Source organism: Parasteatoda tepidariorum, chromosome 9 (genome assembly GCF_043381705.1).
Source record: "Parasteatoda tepidariorum isolate YZ-2023 chromosome 9, CAS_Ptep_4.0, whole genome shotgun sequence".
NCBI lineage: Eukaryota > Metazoa > Arthropoda > Arachnida > Araneae > Theridiidae > Parasteatoda > Parasteatoda tepidariorum.
Window position 1 is genome coordinate 23430214 of NC_092212.1, and position 17151 is coordinate 23447364.

The window sequence follows — 17151 nt, forward strand, 5'->3', positions numbered from 1 at the left end:
AAATCTGATTAACGTGCAATTTCTTTTTCTGATATATATATATATCTATATATATATATATATATGATAGATAGATATAGATACCCTCATATGAAACGTCACTTTTATTTTGTTAAAAGATTATTAGCCTTTTTAATATAGCAGAGAAACTATAATAAATAAATTGTAACTGCCTTTTAACAAAAACTTTTGCTCATAACAGAGCAGTTAACATCCCTGCATGTATGTAAGCTGAGTAAGTATGTAGACTAGTTTATATAACTAGAAAATACTGCTTCCTGCTGAAACTGCAATGGAAATTTTCTACATAAAGAGGACTGTTGATATCATTGGTTCATTTAATTTTATCACCAAATTTGGAAATTTTATGGTTTTGTACATGCAAATTTGATTATTTCCCAATGCTTACCTAAGCATAGATGTTATAATTATAGAATAAGTAAATATTTAGGAAATAAAAATAGGTGTCATTAACCTTTTGATGAAAATAGGTTGCCTTCGTTATTCCAGGGGGTATCGATGAATAGGCCGGTAGTAATGTTTTAAATACACTATCACCTTCAATACAAATCAGTAAAATGTTCAAATGTTAAATGTCAAATCAGTAAATGTTAAATGTTGTTAGCATGAGCATCGTTCGTAAATGTAAAATTTTATGATTCATAAGTATTAAATATTTAATGATAAGAATTATCAGGTCTGCCACCAGAGATTAGAAGAGGAACAATTTTGATAACCGCATCATAGTATTATAATAATAAAAAAAACATTTAGTAGGTAACTCATTAGGAAAAATGAATCAAATATTTAATTATTACAAGTTGAACTTGTTCCTTGGAAGTGTTTCATTTCTTAAACATTGACACTGATATGAACAAACTGTCTTATAGAATGTGTCTAATTTGTGAGTTGTTAATAACTTCTTACAAACTCAAGGGAGAGTGCATTTTATGTAATTAAACTTGTCAGCTTGAATAAAATTTTGCATTCATCTGAGTGTTTATTACTCTAAAGGGTTTTGTAGAAAAAATGAAAAAAAAGCAAAAAAACAATGAGCGTACTGTTACGAATGAGAGATTGTGTATGCTTTAAATATTTTACTCTAATTTACAGTTAAAATAATGAAATATGATAAGAGTTTGAAAGTTTTCATACTAACTATTTTGCCTTTTCTTTCTTTTTCTTCTAGGTGCATTTTCACGAGAAGGATATGAAGCATCTTCAGAAGCACATTCCAAAAGAAATTTTGCCATCTGAATTTGATGGTGACAATACCAACTACCAAGCAAGTGAATGGGTCAAAAAGGAAATGTATTCGTATTTAGAAAAATTTGGAGAACTGCATCGTAAAGGTTATCTTTGAGTTTTGAGAAATTCAGTCCTTTAAAGATGTATAATTTATGCCTGGTTAATTATCAGACGAACAGTATGAAGTCTAAGTTTTCGATCTTTAACTATGTGGAAAGACTAATGCAGATCTGAAATCACCAATTGTTATTACTCAATTTATATGTATTAGTCTAAATTGGATTCAAGCAGTCTAATTAGGCAAGAAATCCATCAGCCTTTATTTTAAACGTTTCATTTCATACGAAACAAAATGGGTAACCGTCTTCATTTAATTAAAAACAATCATATTAGTTACTTAACTGCTATAAAAAAATTGAAACACGTTTCTAATGCAGAGTGATGATGCACATTAGCATTGCTGAAAAATCTACAGTTAATTAAAATTATTCTTGTCAGCTATTTTTGTTTATCCTTCATGAATGAAATGCATATGAATGGGTTCCAGTGATATTCTTCTTTGCTTAAGCGCCCATTGACTATATCTCACGCAGTTTACGCGATATATGCATTGAACATCCAATGTCTACTGCAGCAACGGGAGTCAACACTTTGAGATAATCCTTTGCGTACACAGACTATACAGTCCTGTTTCTTTTGTTATCTAAATATGTAATATAATAGTAAAATATATGTAATATATATGTAATATAATAAAGAATTTGTGTGTTTGTCTTTGTGCCGGTATACGGGATGGTGGTTATAATGTAAGCTCTAAAAATATGACATTAAACATGAAGGTAGATGTAAACAATTTACGAAGCAAGCTCTATTTTTGATTTTATATTTATACTTTTAATTCAGAGACATTTAAAAAAATGGAATTTTTCTCATTGGCTTAACGAAAGTTATTGTTCTTTTTTAAAAAAAAAATCCCGATAAAACTGCCTTGTGTTTTGTCTTGTAACTTACATAAAAACTTTTTACCTTCTTGTGAAAACAGACACAGTTTGGTTGATAGAATATCAGAAATATTTCATTTGTTTACTCTAACTCCATGTAAATACTCCCTTATATGTTTCGAAACAACATTTTTTTAAAATTACGTGAAGATACCACGTGAATCTGTATACTTATGCAAATATAACTACTTAAGGCCTATGATTATTTTCATTGTTGTGGTAATTACACTGAAGTTTATGGTTTTGCTAAAGTGTACTTAAAAATGTTGAAAATGCTTACAACGAAAAATTGAGCTTCCCACCCCCCGAAATTTTCTTTAAATTTTCATTGTAATACATTTTTATTACTTTTAATTCTTAGAATATCATATTTTATTAATTTGATATTAAAAATAATTTGATTGCCAACGTGACACTATAACACTGCTACAACGGTCAGAATATCATGCTTAGTAATGATCAGATGATAATCTTCACTCATCATGAAAGTAAGTGTTGATCTATTACAATTTAGATATAGAAAAGTAAATTTTGATACATCAATCGTTCTCGATTAAACGCTTCTCAACTACCTATCAATTTATTTAAAATACGAAATTAAAATATAATTTTCAGTTCCAAAAATGCATCATTGTTCTCTAATTTACTTTTTGTAATTTAGATTCAATAATTCATTGTCTTTTTTTCCCTTGTTCTTTTCACCTTTCATTCACTGGCTGTATCACGAAGCATTTATAGTATTTATAGCAATTGCCTTGGTGGCGCTAATCCATAAGAATGCACGCACTTTGAAAATTAATACTTGAAAAATACTACTTGAAAAATACTACTAGAATACGCAAAAGTTACGTTTTTTTAACTGGATATACAGCTAAAGGAAAAGCCGATATGAATTCTTTAAAAAAATGCATCGGCTAAGGCAATTGCAACAATACACAGCAATAAAGAATTTTGCTTTAGTATAAAAATTATATAATAGTATTTTCCTAATTAATAAAAAAAATATTAAAAGGAAAATCCCTAAAAATAGTTTTAAAATTACGCATGAACCTGTCAACTAAATGTTCATATCGACAAAAGTCTAGGGGTGAGTTTAGTGACATAGAGCCAGTGAAGTGGTTTCCACATGTAAACAATCATTTGTCTGCCGAATATCTGAAAACTCCAGTTCATATTATCCCCACGACATCATAATTCTTAATTTTTTTATAATTTTTTATCAATATTTAAATAATTTTATCAACAAAAAAAAAACAACCACAGAAAAGATCAAAACTTTACAGAATAATATGATATTTTATGTGATTTAATATGATCACTTCAAGATTTTTTAAAAACTTAAAGAGCATTCACACTGGAACTGTTGTGACCGTATTGACAAAAATGAATCCAATACTCAAATTCAAAATTAATATTTATTGTGATTTTCCATTTTGAATCAAAGGTTGCATAACAAAATACAGTCGAAGCAGTGTCAAAAAGATTTTAGAATTCGAAATTAAAGTTCGTTTTAAACATTTTATTGCAATCAAAATTATTTAAATTTAAAAAAAGTTGAAGTACACATAAAGACACAATAATGGACATACTATAGTTTCAGTTTTATAAACAAGAAAACTGCAGCGAACGATTTTTTTTCAATTAGAAGTTCAAAGTTGGTTTAAGTTAAAATAAACAATTTTATGCAAATTGAAAAATCGTGAGATTTTAAATCGATAAAATTATACAAATTAAATAACAAAAAACGGACCGAAGAAGCTAAATGAAAATAAAAAAAATGCTTAAATTAAATGTCTGGAGCTTCACTCTTATGATAAATAACTCTTTGTCAAGAACGCTTTACTGATAACGATTTGACACGAATGACTCTTTAAAATGATTTTATACGCTGATTATAAATAGTTAAAAACTCGAATGCAAAGTTCAAGATTATAGTTTTTTTTATCAAAGGATATTTCATGATCTTTATTGTTAAATTTGATTTTTATTCTAGATTTTTATTATGTTATAATGATAATTTAACTTGATTACCTATCCTTTGAACTGTTCACTGTTTCATTTATTATTTGTCAGATATTTAAAACATAATTATTTATCTCTTTACAATAAAAAATTCTCAAGCCGTTTTGAGAGTTCAACTACTCGCCACATTTTTTTGTTGCACAAAAACTATAAGACTTAGGACGTATTTTCTTATCCGCCAACAACAGATTTACTTATCAACTTATTAAAAAACCCAAAACAAAAACACAACTAAACAAAGATTAAAATAAATACAATATAATACAGAAGAGCTTTGATATAAAAATCGGATATTCACGAACTAACAGATAACCTTAAATGGTTCTAAGATCTAAATATGCTAAATAGCTAATTAATTTTAAATACGCTAATTAATTTTTGTAAATGATAAGTTAATGAGATGAGAGAAAATATAATATTTCCCTTGAATAAACATAATTGTTTTCGTAGGATTCAAACTCTTAATGGTTCAAAGATCTACATATGTCGTGATCCGGATGCGAAATTCGTAACAACCAACTATCCCTGGGATTCGAACCCGGGTGACGTTATTGGGAAGGAGCACCCTAATTCCTGAGCCACAACGGCTCAGTTTTTTTAAAATTGTAAGATATAGTAATTTTAAACAACAAATGATACATCAAAATCAGCAGAATTATTTTTGAGCAACAGCAGAATCCGAGTAGATGATAATAGAGCATGAGTTGAAAATCGAAGACTAAATACAAAAGAAAGTAAAACTATGTACATAACGAATAAAAGGCAACAAATTCTATAGACAAATCCGATAAATAATATACAAAATAAAGAGCTTCATACCTGATAGGAGTGATACGTAACAAGTGAATGGAATAATTATATAAACAGAGGTGACGTATGGGATCTAACATGGGGACTCTTTCTCCCGCGGCTTCGAGGAAGGGTTGCTCTTCAGACGGAGATAATTAAATATGTAAAAAATAAGAAATAGCAGACGCAACTTTGAAGGGTACTTCTGTGACTGATTGATAAATTTATATCAGAATACCTAACCCAGAACGTTATTTTCTCCTTCATCAAATTTAATATTTATTAAGGGTAGGAAGGTAGGAGAAATTATGGTTAAAAGCTAGGCTTGATTTAAGTTCAGTGCTGTAATATTACAGTGGAAATATTTTTCTTAAATAAAATAGTGGAAGAAAAATTATTAAATTTTGTTAATTTTCTGAGATTAAACGAGATATTTTAATAAATACAGTGTGTTAAAAATTTGAATGGTATTATTTTAAAAGTAAAGTGAGACTTAAAAATTAAATATTCTATTAATTAGAAAATAGTCTCCCTTTCTTTGTTAGTTTAGTTGACTTCCACGTTTAAATTTTTTATAGAACGCTGAGGGCAATAAAAAGATAAATTTCAAAAAAATTTCCTGTTTTTATGTTTTTATTTCTTTAGAACATTTAAACCGATGATTTTTAATTTTGTGACTAAAAACAACGTAGTTTAAAAGGAGATGATATTGCCATACTTAACACTTTAAAATGTTTTCTTCCATTTTTAAAATTATCAAATCTTGAAGATACAATATGAGTTAAAAAAAATTCTTATCACGTATGTCTCTTATCAAATCAAGCGATCAAATTTTTGTTTGTTTTTACATAAGTCTGGCAGATTTCAAGGTTTTATTCATTGAATTAATATAGATATCTTTCAGTAAATGTTTCGTTTGTAAAATTCGCGAATACGTTCCTCGTTGTTATTATGTAGTTATTTTCCACTCAAGGACACAATTTTCTTCGTCCGCTTTAATTCAAATTTTTTACCCTTTCCAAAACAGCAAATTTCAATTAAATTTTAGTCAGGTAACACAATAGCAAGTGTTACCTTAGGCAGTACATTGTAAGTGAAGAGACATACTTGAGCTTCTTATTGTTTAAAAAAAGTGGATGCCAACTTGCTCCTCTTTGTAAACAAATAATTTTTAGTGATAAAGGAAGTTCATTTTAAGTTTAGTATTTTTCCTTTTAAGTAATTTTTCCACCACATCGAAAATTCTTTTGTCTTTATGTAAATAAACTTGGCACCTGGGCCGCGAAGCGGCCCCTTATCCCATTCATCATTAAATTACATACAGTAGGGTAAAATACATTGATTTGGTAACCATAAAAGAATCAAGCCTGTGAAGCTTGTGAAATAATAAATAATAGTTAAGCTTGTGAATAATAGTTAATCTTGTGAAATAATAAAACAATGAAAAAATTCATTATGACAAATTGACGTCTTTACATAACACTAGAAATATTGATTGTAGACCTAAATTTAAAAAAAAGATAAAACACGATTTGATATGTACAACAATTGATTTTTGAAAAATGAAAACCATAATTGATGAATATAGATAAATCATACCTTGATACATGATTAAATAACACATTTAGAGAAAATGCAGTAAATATATTTTATCAGAGAAATATTGCTCATTAAATACAGTAGAATTTGCAAAAGAATTCAACGTGCGTAAGTTGATAAATATGTATGCATAAATTGGCTATATTATCAGAAAATAAATCTTAATGTAATTTAATTTATTTTAAGTAAAAGTCTGCTATGAAAGGTTCAGTGAATTTAACTTGAGAGTCTTGAAAATAAAAATAGAACTCACTGGGATTGAGATGTATCCCCGATGATCCCCGCAGAAGGCAGAGCACTTCTTCATTTTTGAGCAATTCCTGTAATTCTTTGATTAATGACACTAATCCAGAGATGCCAACTTGCTCCGGACAGCAAATAAATATTTTAAAGTAAATAAATATTATAAATTCAATTTAGCAGTTTTTTATCCACCACTATTTCGAAATAATTCGCAAGCTTATGTAATTCATCACTTTACGGTAATATTGTCAAGCTAAACTTTTTAAAAAGTAAGCAAAACTAGTCAAATATATGCAAAATTTACTTTGAAGTTATTTACCGGTTTTTTAATTATTTTGGCGTGTCTGGAGCAGTTGGATGAGCAAGTTTAGGCGTCGAATTTGATGTTGCTCGAGGACATCGAAAATTCAAAGTATCAAGAGAAATGCAATATTTTTATTGCAGTTATCTTGTGGTGACCACTTTTTAAAAAAGACGAATTTATGCTAATTCTAGATGTTCTACTGTTTAATTCGCTACCAATTTATATAAACTTACGCAGAAAGTGGATCAGTTGACATTATCTAAACTAAAAGTAATTAATTTTCTAGTGATTTGTAGCATTTCTAGAGATTTGTAACATGTGTTTTGTAACATTTCTAATGGTTTATAACATTTGTTGAATTAGTGTTGCTATACTAGCAACACTGCATAGGAAAAAGTTAACTAAGTCTTGATAGCTTAGATTTTTATTCCCTCTAAAAACAAGCTGGATATGAAATGGTGCAATCACCAGCTTTTTCTTTCCTTTTTCGGGATAGACAACTTTGCTTTCAGAGATGATAACTTGTTCCGGACAGCAGATAAATATTTTCGAGTGATAGTCTTTTTATTTTATTTTTATTATATAACCGTTGCTAAACGTCCAACCCAATTTTCGGGATTACGACTACTAATGATCAACTCCGTAACCTTGTAATTTTGAACCTAATCCATAAGACAAGAGAACTCCTTTACCTAGTAATGGAAGAAATTTGTCTCAGCGGAGAACTTTATGATGGAACTAATCAGCATTTGCTCACATAGAGAGGAAAACCAAACAAAAACTTCGCACAGTTAGGCTGATGAAAAGGGAACTCCAATCCATGATCTGTCTACGACTGTGGATATTTCATGTCCTCAGGAATATTATATGAGGATATTTTATGGTCTTGGTCGGAATTCGTATCGACCAGCCATCGCTGGGATTCGAACACGGTTCACCTCATTGGAAGGTGAACGCTCTATCCTTTGGGCCATCACGGCTCAGTGGTAGTCTTTCAATGCATTTCTCTTGTTTCAGTAAATAATTTTTTTAGGCCACTAATCAACACTACTTCTCAATAATTCAAAGGTTTATGTGACTCGCCACTTTGTAACAATGAAGCCTTGCTGAGCCTTTTAAGTAATTGACAAAATTAACCGAAAATCTGCAAATTTTAGTTTGTAGTTCTCGACCGCTCTCTTAAATATTTTGCAAAATCTTGGCATCTCTGCTTTGTACCCTTTCCGGAACCGCAAGTTTTAATTGAATTGTTCAGTTTGGCAGGACATTAGCAAGTGGTACATTTAGAAAGCAACCCAAGTGAAGTGTCATACTTTAAAGGCTTTTTTTTAATTAAAGTGGTCAATGAATTAGGAAAACTTCAAATTGCTTTACTGAGTTCTTTAGCTACCATTTTTGGAGGACTTCTGAGAGCTCCACCCGTCGAAAAACTGTTCGAAAATTCCAGATAACCAAATAAAAGTTTTATCGTATTGACTGTTTATTTCATTAGCCCTATTATACTAGACGGAAAAAGCACCGTGCATCGATCTACTTCCCAGAAGGCTAGAAATGGTTTTAGTTTGGTTTGGGAATCTCATATAAAAATCAATTTGTTACGGTTTCTTATGTGACCTAAGCTTTTGAGAAGAAAAAAAAACTGCAAAACTTTTCTTGGTTGTCACTTTTTTTCAGTTTTTGCTTTGTAGCATCTAAATGATGTATTTTACAAAAATTTTTTACTTACTAAAATTCAAGGGCACCGAATTCCACATCGAATATTTTTGAACAAAAAAAATGTGATCAAATGGATTAGTCAAAATCAGTAGTCAAAAATGAGCAAATTTTTCTGCTTCTGATGAAAAGGGTGTAACGCTCACTTGCAAATGTTTGTGACCCAATAACGTTTCTCCAAACAAGAAAAACATTAAATAAACATATAAAAGTTATCGAGTCTAATTTTTTTTAAATTTTTATCATGGATCACTTGAGAAACTAGATGACGTGATCTCTTCATTTATAAACTTAGCTTAATTATACCCATAAAGCCGTGGTGTAGCAGGGGATAGAGTGTTCGTTTCCCAATGGGGTCAACCTAGTTCGAATCCCAGTGAGGTCTGGTCGATTAGAATTCCACACCCGGCTCGCACCGACCACAGTGCTAACGTAAACTATCCTCAGTGGTAGATGTATATGGGTTAGAATCCCGTTGAAATCAGCTGTGGAAGATTTTCGGGGTTTTCCTCTCCATCTAATGAAACTGAGGGATAGTTCTATCAAAAAGTCCTTTCCTAAGGCAAATTTCTCCCAGTACTTAATCCAGTAGTTCCCTTGTCTTCTTGTTTGGGTTCAAAATTACCAGGCCACGGAGTTGAACTTTGGTAGTCGTAAACCCAAAATTGAGTCGGCTGTTCAACTACAGTTATAAAATAAGAAAAAAATAAAATTATGCACATAGGTTCAACAAGCAAGAAACCAAAACTAGTCGTAACGTTGCTTTGCGCAATTTATATTGGGATTGAAATTGTCCCGACATTTGCCTGCTCTCTCTATGTTTAATTCAAGGAAAGGTGAGGAGGTATGGGAGTGGCAAAAGAGTAGAATCTCACTCTTTGAATTCTGAACTGTTCACTACACAAATACTTTAAAAACGGGATTTGCATAACTATCAGCATTAATTAATACTTATTAAAAGTGATTATTTATGTTCAAATCCTAAGTAAACAATACGTCGACTTTTTATGTGATCTATTCAAGTGTAGGAAACAGCACCATTGTTTAGGCAGAGGGGGTGCGATTGTTCTTGTTTTCCAATGGCGCTATCTATGGCCAGGAATTCGACTTCTGCCACACCATACGTCACGCCCGTTTATAGGGCGGACCCATTCATACATCCCTTCATTCATCCACAGATCGTAATTTTGACCTGAATCAGAGAACGATCGATTTCCAATCCAGTACCCCAGAGGTATTGATTTGTTATGGGAACATGGAGGACTTTTGCGACTCGACAGATTTAACGTGCATCAGTCACTTCTTACACTTCTTCGGCCGGCGGGGTTCGAACCCATGAACTCTCGGACATGGGCCCAGTGCCATACCAATCTGGCTATCCCGGCCTCAACAGCACCATTAATAATATTAAATGTCGCCGTGCGTACTCGTCGGAAAGTAACTTTTGAGTATCATTGTACAATGTGTAAAATAAAAAGCGATTTCCCTGAACAACTTTTTATCAAATGATCGGATCTTTACGTTCTATAGGATTCAATCTCAATGGATTGAGGGGCTGAACTCAAATAGGCTAATTAATTAGTGGTCACGATATTTTATGTTACGAAATCAGACACAAAACTGCATTTTTTCTGAATAACGACGAATTGTTCGACGGATTGTAACAACGTCGACGAACGTCGACGTTGTTACGTCGACGAATTGTGTGTACGTCGACGAATTGTAACAACGAATTGTTCGACGGATTCGGATTTCTGACTCCCAAAATATAGGAATAGCCGCAATCTGTGAAAGTTCGTTTATCCAAAGATAATTTCGAAGCATAAATAAAATTTAGTAAATTTTTAATAATAGTCTAAGCAATTTTGTATTGTAAAGTATACAACTCTTTACATTATTTTAAATAATGCAATATAATATGTCAAGATAAAAATTTTGACTGAAATTGGTCGAATAGTTCTGAGAAATCGAATTGCGAACATACGACTTTTATAGAACGTGAGCGACCTAGAACATGAAGATCCGATCATTAGTTCAAAAATTATCCAGGGTGGTCTGTTTTACACACTGTACATTAACAATGATTCGAATAGTGGATAAATGTTTACTGCTTGTAATGGAATAATTTATCTTCTGCTTTTCCGTTTGATTCCATTTAAAGTATAGTTATCATAGTAAATGAACTCTTAGAATCACATTTAATCAGCATAAAATCTTGTTATTTATACAAAACCTGTTTTTGAAATATTTGTGGAAAACAAAAAATTCCGATTCAAGCATAAAGATCTTACTCATCTTCTAACCTCAAGAAAAGCTGAGTTAGTCACCCTAGCTTTTATTAAAAAACGTGGTGAATCAAATTCAATTCGTAGATCCTGAGGATGATCCGAAGACATGCCATCGAAATTTTGTTTTGGTATCCCGACGACCAGTGAAGTCGAGCACTTTGCGTCAGAAAAGTATAACGAGGACCGATACCGGGCACCCTCGGTCCCTTCACAGACTGATCAAAGTGGTCACCACCCGCTTACTGACAGCAGCCAGTGATGCTTGACTTTGGTGTTCTACTGGGAAGTGTGTCTTTACGATCATTCCATTGCAGGACTAGAACAATATGGAGGAGGACATCACGAAGAAGGTTATGGTGGGATTCAAGCCCGCTACCTCTACGCTTCACAAAGCATTTGGCGGGTGAAACCGCTTAGCTAGGGAGACAATATGCGGAGAAACATCGTTACGAGTAGTTTTGATTTTTTACATTTTTCTCTAAAATATGTAAATGAAGTGGTCCCTGAAAGCAAAGTTTGATGCTCGATAACTTTTATATGCTTTATTTCTTATTTGGAAAGACAATTTTGGGTCAGAGACATTTGAAGGTGAGGGTTATGCTTTCTAGATGAAGAATTTGCTCATTTTTGACTGCTGATTCTGACTAAACCCTTCGATCAATTTTAATTTGTAAAGATAACATTCGATGCATTTTTAAATTTTGCGTACGATGCATCAAAATTTTGAGTACCATGCATCATTTAGACTAATTAATAAAGCAAAAATTTAAAAAAAATCTTATTTTCAAAGTTTTTGTTTTGCTTTCAATTGTTTAGTTCACCTAAGTTTCACGCAAGTTTCAGCATTTATATGGTAGTTATTTCATGGAAAAGAAAACAATTTTTCTTAAAACAACTAAATTGAATAAAAATGTATGTCTGCTATAAATAGTGAAAACGATTTAAACTACAGTAGGGGAAAAAAGGGGGTTCAGCCGCAGCAGGAGGGGTACAACTCAACATTTCAGATTCGGCTACTGCCGCAGCAGGAGAAATACAACTCAACGAACTATGACGTCAGTGGTTTTTCTGAGAGTGTGAGATCCCTACTGTAGATAAGGTTTTATCTAGAGGGTTGTCTCTTCTTTAGAAAGGGAAAGAATTATTTTTATTTTCGGGACTTAGAAATTTTTCACAAGCTAGTATATTTTTATTATGTTTTAATTATTCAAATTAATGTGCAAATCATTATTTTCTCATCAAAGCATTATAAAACATTCATTTAATTTCTAAACGAACCCTGCTTAAGAGATTATATTTGTGCCAATTTTTAATGATATGTCTAATAATTCTTAACTGATGAAATAGTTTATTAGTCGGAATACTTGTATTTAATAAGTAGAGATATAGTAAATATGTAGTAATCATTCTAAGAGATATTGAGTTGAATAAAATGGTTTATGCTTTCATAACTTAAATTAATGTGCGAATTATTATTTTCCCATTAAAGCATTATAATTGATTTAATTTCTGAATGAACTCTTCTTTAGAGATTACATTTTTACCAATTTTAAATGATATGTCTAATAATTCTAAACTGATGAAATAGTTTCATAGTCAGAATATTTGTATTTAATTAGTCGATATAGTAAATATGTAATAATCATTCTAAGAGGTAACAGTACATAATCAGTTGAATAAAATGGTTTATGAGTTCAAAAAAACTTGATGAATTTTTCTACTCATTATCAGTAATATAGTGTAATTATTTTTCATTGTATTTTTTCGCTAAAACTCGTTTGATTAAGACAGTTTTTGGAAATATCGACAAAATACTAACGTCTTTGACATTAATCTAAGAAAGTTAAGTAAACTCATATCGTCACTCTGAAACTAAAGTTTTAGATAACTATATCCCGTTTTTAATCACCTGTGTTCCAAAACTCTTCAGATTGGTTGTTAATTTGAAGTTAGAAAAGTTTTCAAAATGCAGCAGAGTGGCAGAAGTTTATATTTTGAGTAATTTTCAACTTGCTTCGACTTTGAAAAATTTTACAATTATATATAATTTGAAAAATTCTGAAGTTGTTTGAACATAGAAAAGTATTTTAGTAGAAAAAAATGGGATTATATAAAGTCGCGGTAAAAATTCAAAACTGTTTCGGATTTGCAAAATTTTCAAATAATTTGTAGTTTGAAAAATTCAGAATAGGTTTGTTTTCCAAAAACTCTGATAATGCTTAGAATTGGGAATACTCTGAAGGTGTTGGTATTTTGAAAAATTCCGAAGCTCTTAAAAACGGGTATATAAAGAATCGCAGAAGTTTGAAGTTAGAAAAATTTCAAAACTTTCACGGTTTTGAAACATTTTCAAATTATTTGTAATTTAAAAGAATTCCGAATCAGTTTGTTTCAAAAAATTCTGAAAATACATAGAATTAAGAAAATTGTGAAGTTAGTGCTACTTTGAAAAATTCTGAAGTTTTTAAAAACGGGTATGTAAAGAATCGCAGAAGTTTGAAGTTAAAAATATTTTAAAACTGTTTGTTCTTAAAACATTTCCATTGTTATTGGTACTTAGAAAATTTCTTAATTTATTTGTACTTTGAGTAGCTTTCAAAGTGTTCCAACTTTGTAAAATTTTCCAAATTTTTCTATTTAGAAATATTTTAAAGCTTTGCAAATTAGAAAATTTTCGTAGTTGGGAAAAAATAAAGTTATTTAAGGAGTTATAGAAGTTTGGTGTTAGAAAAATTTTAGATTTGTTTCGGCTTTAAAAATTTTTCAAATAATTAGCACTTAGAAAAAATTCCGAAGTTGTTTGAACATAGAAAATTGTTTTAGTCGGCAAAAACAAGTATACAAGATGTAACAGAATATTTTTTTTTTTCAAATTGTTTTGATTTCGAAAATTTTTAAATTATTTATACATTGAAAAAACTGTTTGTGTTAAAAATATTCTGGAGTTGTATGTACATAAAATTGTTTTTAGTAGGAAAAAATGGGTAGATCAAGTAGCAGATGTTTGGTCGTGGAAAAGTTTTCAAACTGTTTTCAACTTTGAAAAATGTTGAAATTTTTTGTAATTTGGAAAATTTTTAATTTGTTGGTTTTTAAAAAATTCTGAAAATGTTCAGAATTAAGAAAATTCTGAAGTTGTTGGTACTTTTAAAATTTCTGAAGTTTTTAAAAAACGGGTATATTAAGAATTGCAGATGGTGTAAGTAATACTGTTGTACGGTTTGTACTTTGAAAAATTCTGATGTTGTTGGAGCTTTGAAAATTTTTCAAGTACCTTGTTCTTTGAATAATTTTCAAATTGTCTTGACTTTGAAAATTTTTGATTGAAATTTCTGATTTCTTGAAAAGTCTGGATTCTTCTTGTTTTGTGCATAGAATTGTTTCTAAATTCTCTGAACATAGAAAATTATTTCAGTTGGGAAAAACGGGTATACAAGAAGTCGCAGAAGTATTTTTCAAATTGATTTCGAAAAACTTTCAAATTATTTATACTCTGAAAAATTCTTAATCTGTTGGTTTTAGAAATATTCTGAAATTGTTTGAACATGGAAAACTTCATTTAGTTGAAGAAAAAAAACGGATATATATAGAGAGTCGCAAAAGTTTGAAGTCAGAAAAATTTTCAGCTTGCTTAGGTTGCGAAAATTTTTCAAATTGTTTACACTTAGGAAGAATTCTAAAGTTGAGTGAAGTCTAGAAAAGGTTTCAAATTTTTGTACGTAAAAATATTCGTAAGTTGTTTAAATATCGAGCTTTTTTTTAAGTTGGAAAAAAAACGGATTTATAAGGTGCAGCATGTGTTTGGACAAGGAAAAAGTTTTGAACTGTTTCGACTTTTAAAAGTTGACAAATTTTTCATGCCTTGATAAATTCTGAAACTGTAGAATTTTGAAAAACTCTGAAGACGTTTAGAATCAGGAAAATTCTGAATTTCTTAAAAAATGGGCAAGTAAGGAGTCGCGGAAGTTGGAAGTTAGAAAAAGTTTCAAACTCTTTATATCATTCTGATGTTTTTTGGTATTTGAAGTTGTTTATACTTTGAATATTTATTTATTTTATTTTTTTTGTGTGTACTTCGAAATATTCTGAAGATATGTGAATTTAAAAATTTCTGAAGTTAGGAAGAAGAAAAAGAATTTTAAAGTTGAAAATTTTTTTAACGTGTTTCGACTTTGATAAATTTACAAATTCTTTGTACTTTGAACAATTCTTAATCTGTTGGTTTTAGAAAAATTCTGATGTTGTTTGAGTATAGAAAATTTTTTGAAAGTGAGAAAAACGGGTATATAACGTATAGCAGAAGTTTGTTTTTGGAAAATTTTTTAAATGTTTTATAATTAGAAAAACTCGGATATTTTTATTACTTAGAAAAATTCAGAAAATGTTTTAACTTTGAGTAATTTTCAAATTCTTTTGGCTTTGAAAAAATTTCAAACATATTTTGCAAATGTTTAAACGTAGAAATTTATTTATGCCGGAAAAAGCAGCTTTATTACGCCTAACAGAAGTTTGATCTCGGAAAAACTTCAATGTGTCTCGGCTTTGAATATTTTTCAAATTATTTGAACTTAGGAAAAATTCTAAAGTTGTTGATACTTGAATACTTTTTTAAATTGTTTTAAGTTAAAATATTTAAAAATTTTCTCTATCTAAAATTATAATGAAGTTGTTTGTACCTTATTATAATTTCAAATTGCTTTGACTTAAAATATTTTCTTCTCAGAAATATTCTAAAATTGTTCGAAAATGACACAATTTTTGAAGTTGGAAAAATGGGTATATAACGAGGCATGGATGTTTGGTCTCGGAAAAATTTTCAAATTGTTGCGATTTTAAAAAATTTTTTGAATTGTATGTACTTTGGGAAATGATGAAACTGATCGTATTTTGAAAAATTCTGAAGTTATTTGGGCCTAGGATTTTTTTAAATTTGTTTCGATTTAATTTTTTGTTGATGCTTTTAATGTTGTTGAAAAATTCTGAAGTTGTTTGTACCTTAAATAATTTTCAAATTGCTTTAAGATTTAAAGAATTTTTAAGCTGTTAATACTTAGAATCAAATCTTAAGATGTTCGAACTTAAAAAAAATTTTCGAACTGTTTGGACTTTAAAATATTCTGATATTCCTTGAGTATAGAAAACTTTTTAAGTTTGAAAAAATGGCCATATACTAAGAGTAATCAGTAATACCTAATCAGTGGGGTTGAACTCTCATCCCTACTAGGGAAGCGGAAAGTAGCTCTAGAATAATTTACACATTGTTTTGATTTTAAAAACATTTTCGAACCATTTGTACTTATAAATATTTTGAAAATGTTTATACTTAGAAATTTATTGAAGTCGGAAAGAAACAGTTATATAACGAGTAGCAGAAGTTTTTGTCTTGGAACGACATTGAATAATTTTCAAATTATTTAGGCTTGGAAAAATTCTTGAGTGGTTGGTACTTAAAGAAATTTTAAAATTGTTTAGATTTGAAAAATTAAAGAAACTTTCTTTAACTAAAATGATTGTGAAGTTGTTTGAACTTGAAAATTTTTGATGTAAGAAAAACAGTGTATAAAGAAGAACAGCTGAAATTTAGTTAAAAAATGCTTAACGTATTAGGACTTGTTCCTTACTTGACACTTAAAATTATTCAGAAATTCCTTGAACATACAGGGGGGAAAATGGGTATATAATGGGTTGGGAAAAATGGGTATATAAGAAGTCGCAGAAATATTTTCAAATTATTTTGACTTTGAGCAATTTTCAAAGTGTTTGTACTTGAAAAAAAAATCTGATGTTGTTGGTACTTAGAAAATTTCTGAAGTTGTTTGTACTGAGAATAATTTCAAATTGTTTTGACTTAGAAAAACTTTCAAATTTTTTGTTCTTAGAAATATTCTGAAATTGTTTGACCATACGCAATTTTTGCAATTGGAAAAAATGAGCATATAACGAC

The 17151-nt window shown here is 29.9% G+C and overlaps 2 protein-coding genes across 4 annotated transcripts in view; both read left to right on the top strand.

Moving 5' to 3' along the window:
• LOC107443963 (alpha-tocopherol transfer protein-like) overlaps positions 1–2021 on the top strand; it is a 22348-nt gene extending 20327 nt beyond the window's left edge. The window contains exon 6 of one of the 3 annotated variants that reach the window (XM_043054632.2): positions 1190–2019. In XM_043054632.2, coding sequence (XP_042910566.1) covers positions 1190–1363 — 174 coding nt within the window. In that variant the 3' untranslated portion in view covers positions 1364–2019. Of the gene's footprint in view, positions 1–1189 lie in introns of all 3 variants that reach the window. The other 2 variants (XM_043054633.2, XM_071185269.1) reach the window with 2 other exon arrangements.
• Positions 1–17151, top strand: part of LOC107454778 (clavesin-2) — a 356878-nt gene that overhangs the window by 56839 nt on the left and 282888 nt on the right. The gene's annotated exons all lie outside the window — the stretch shown is intronic.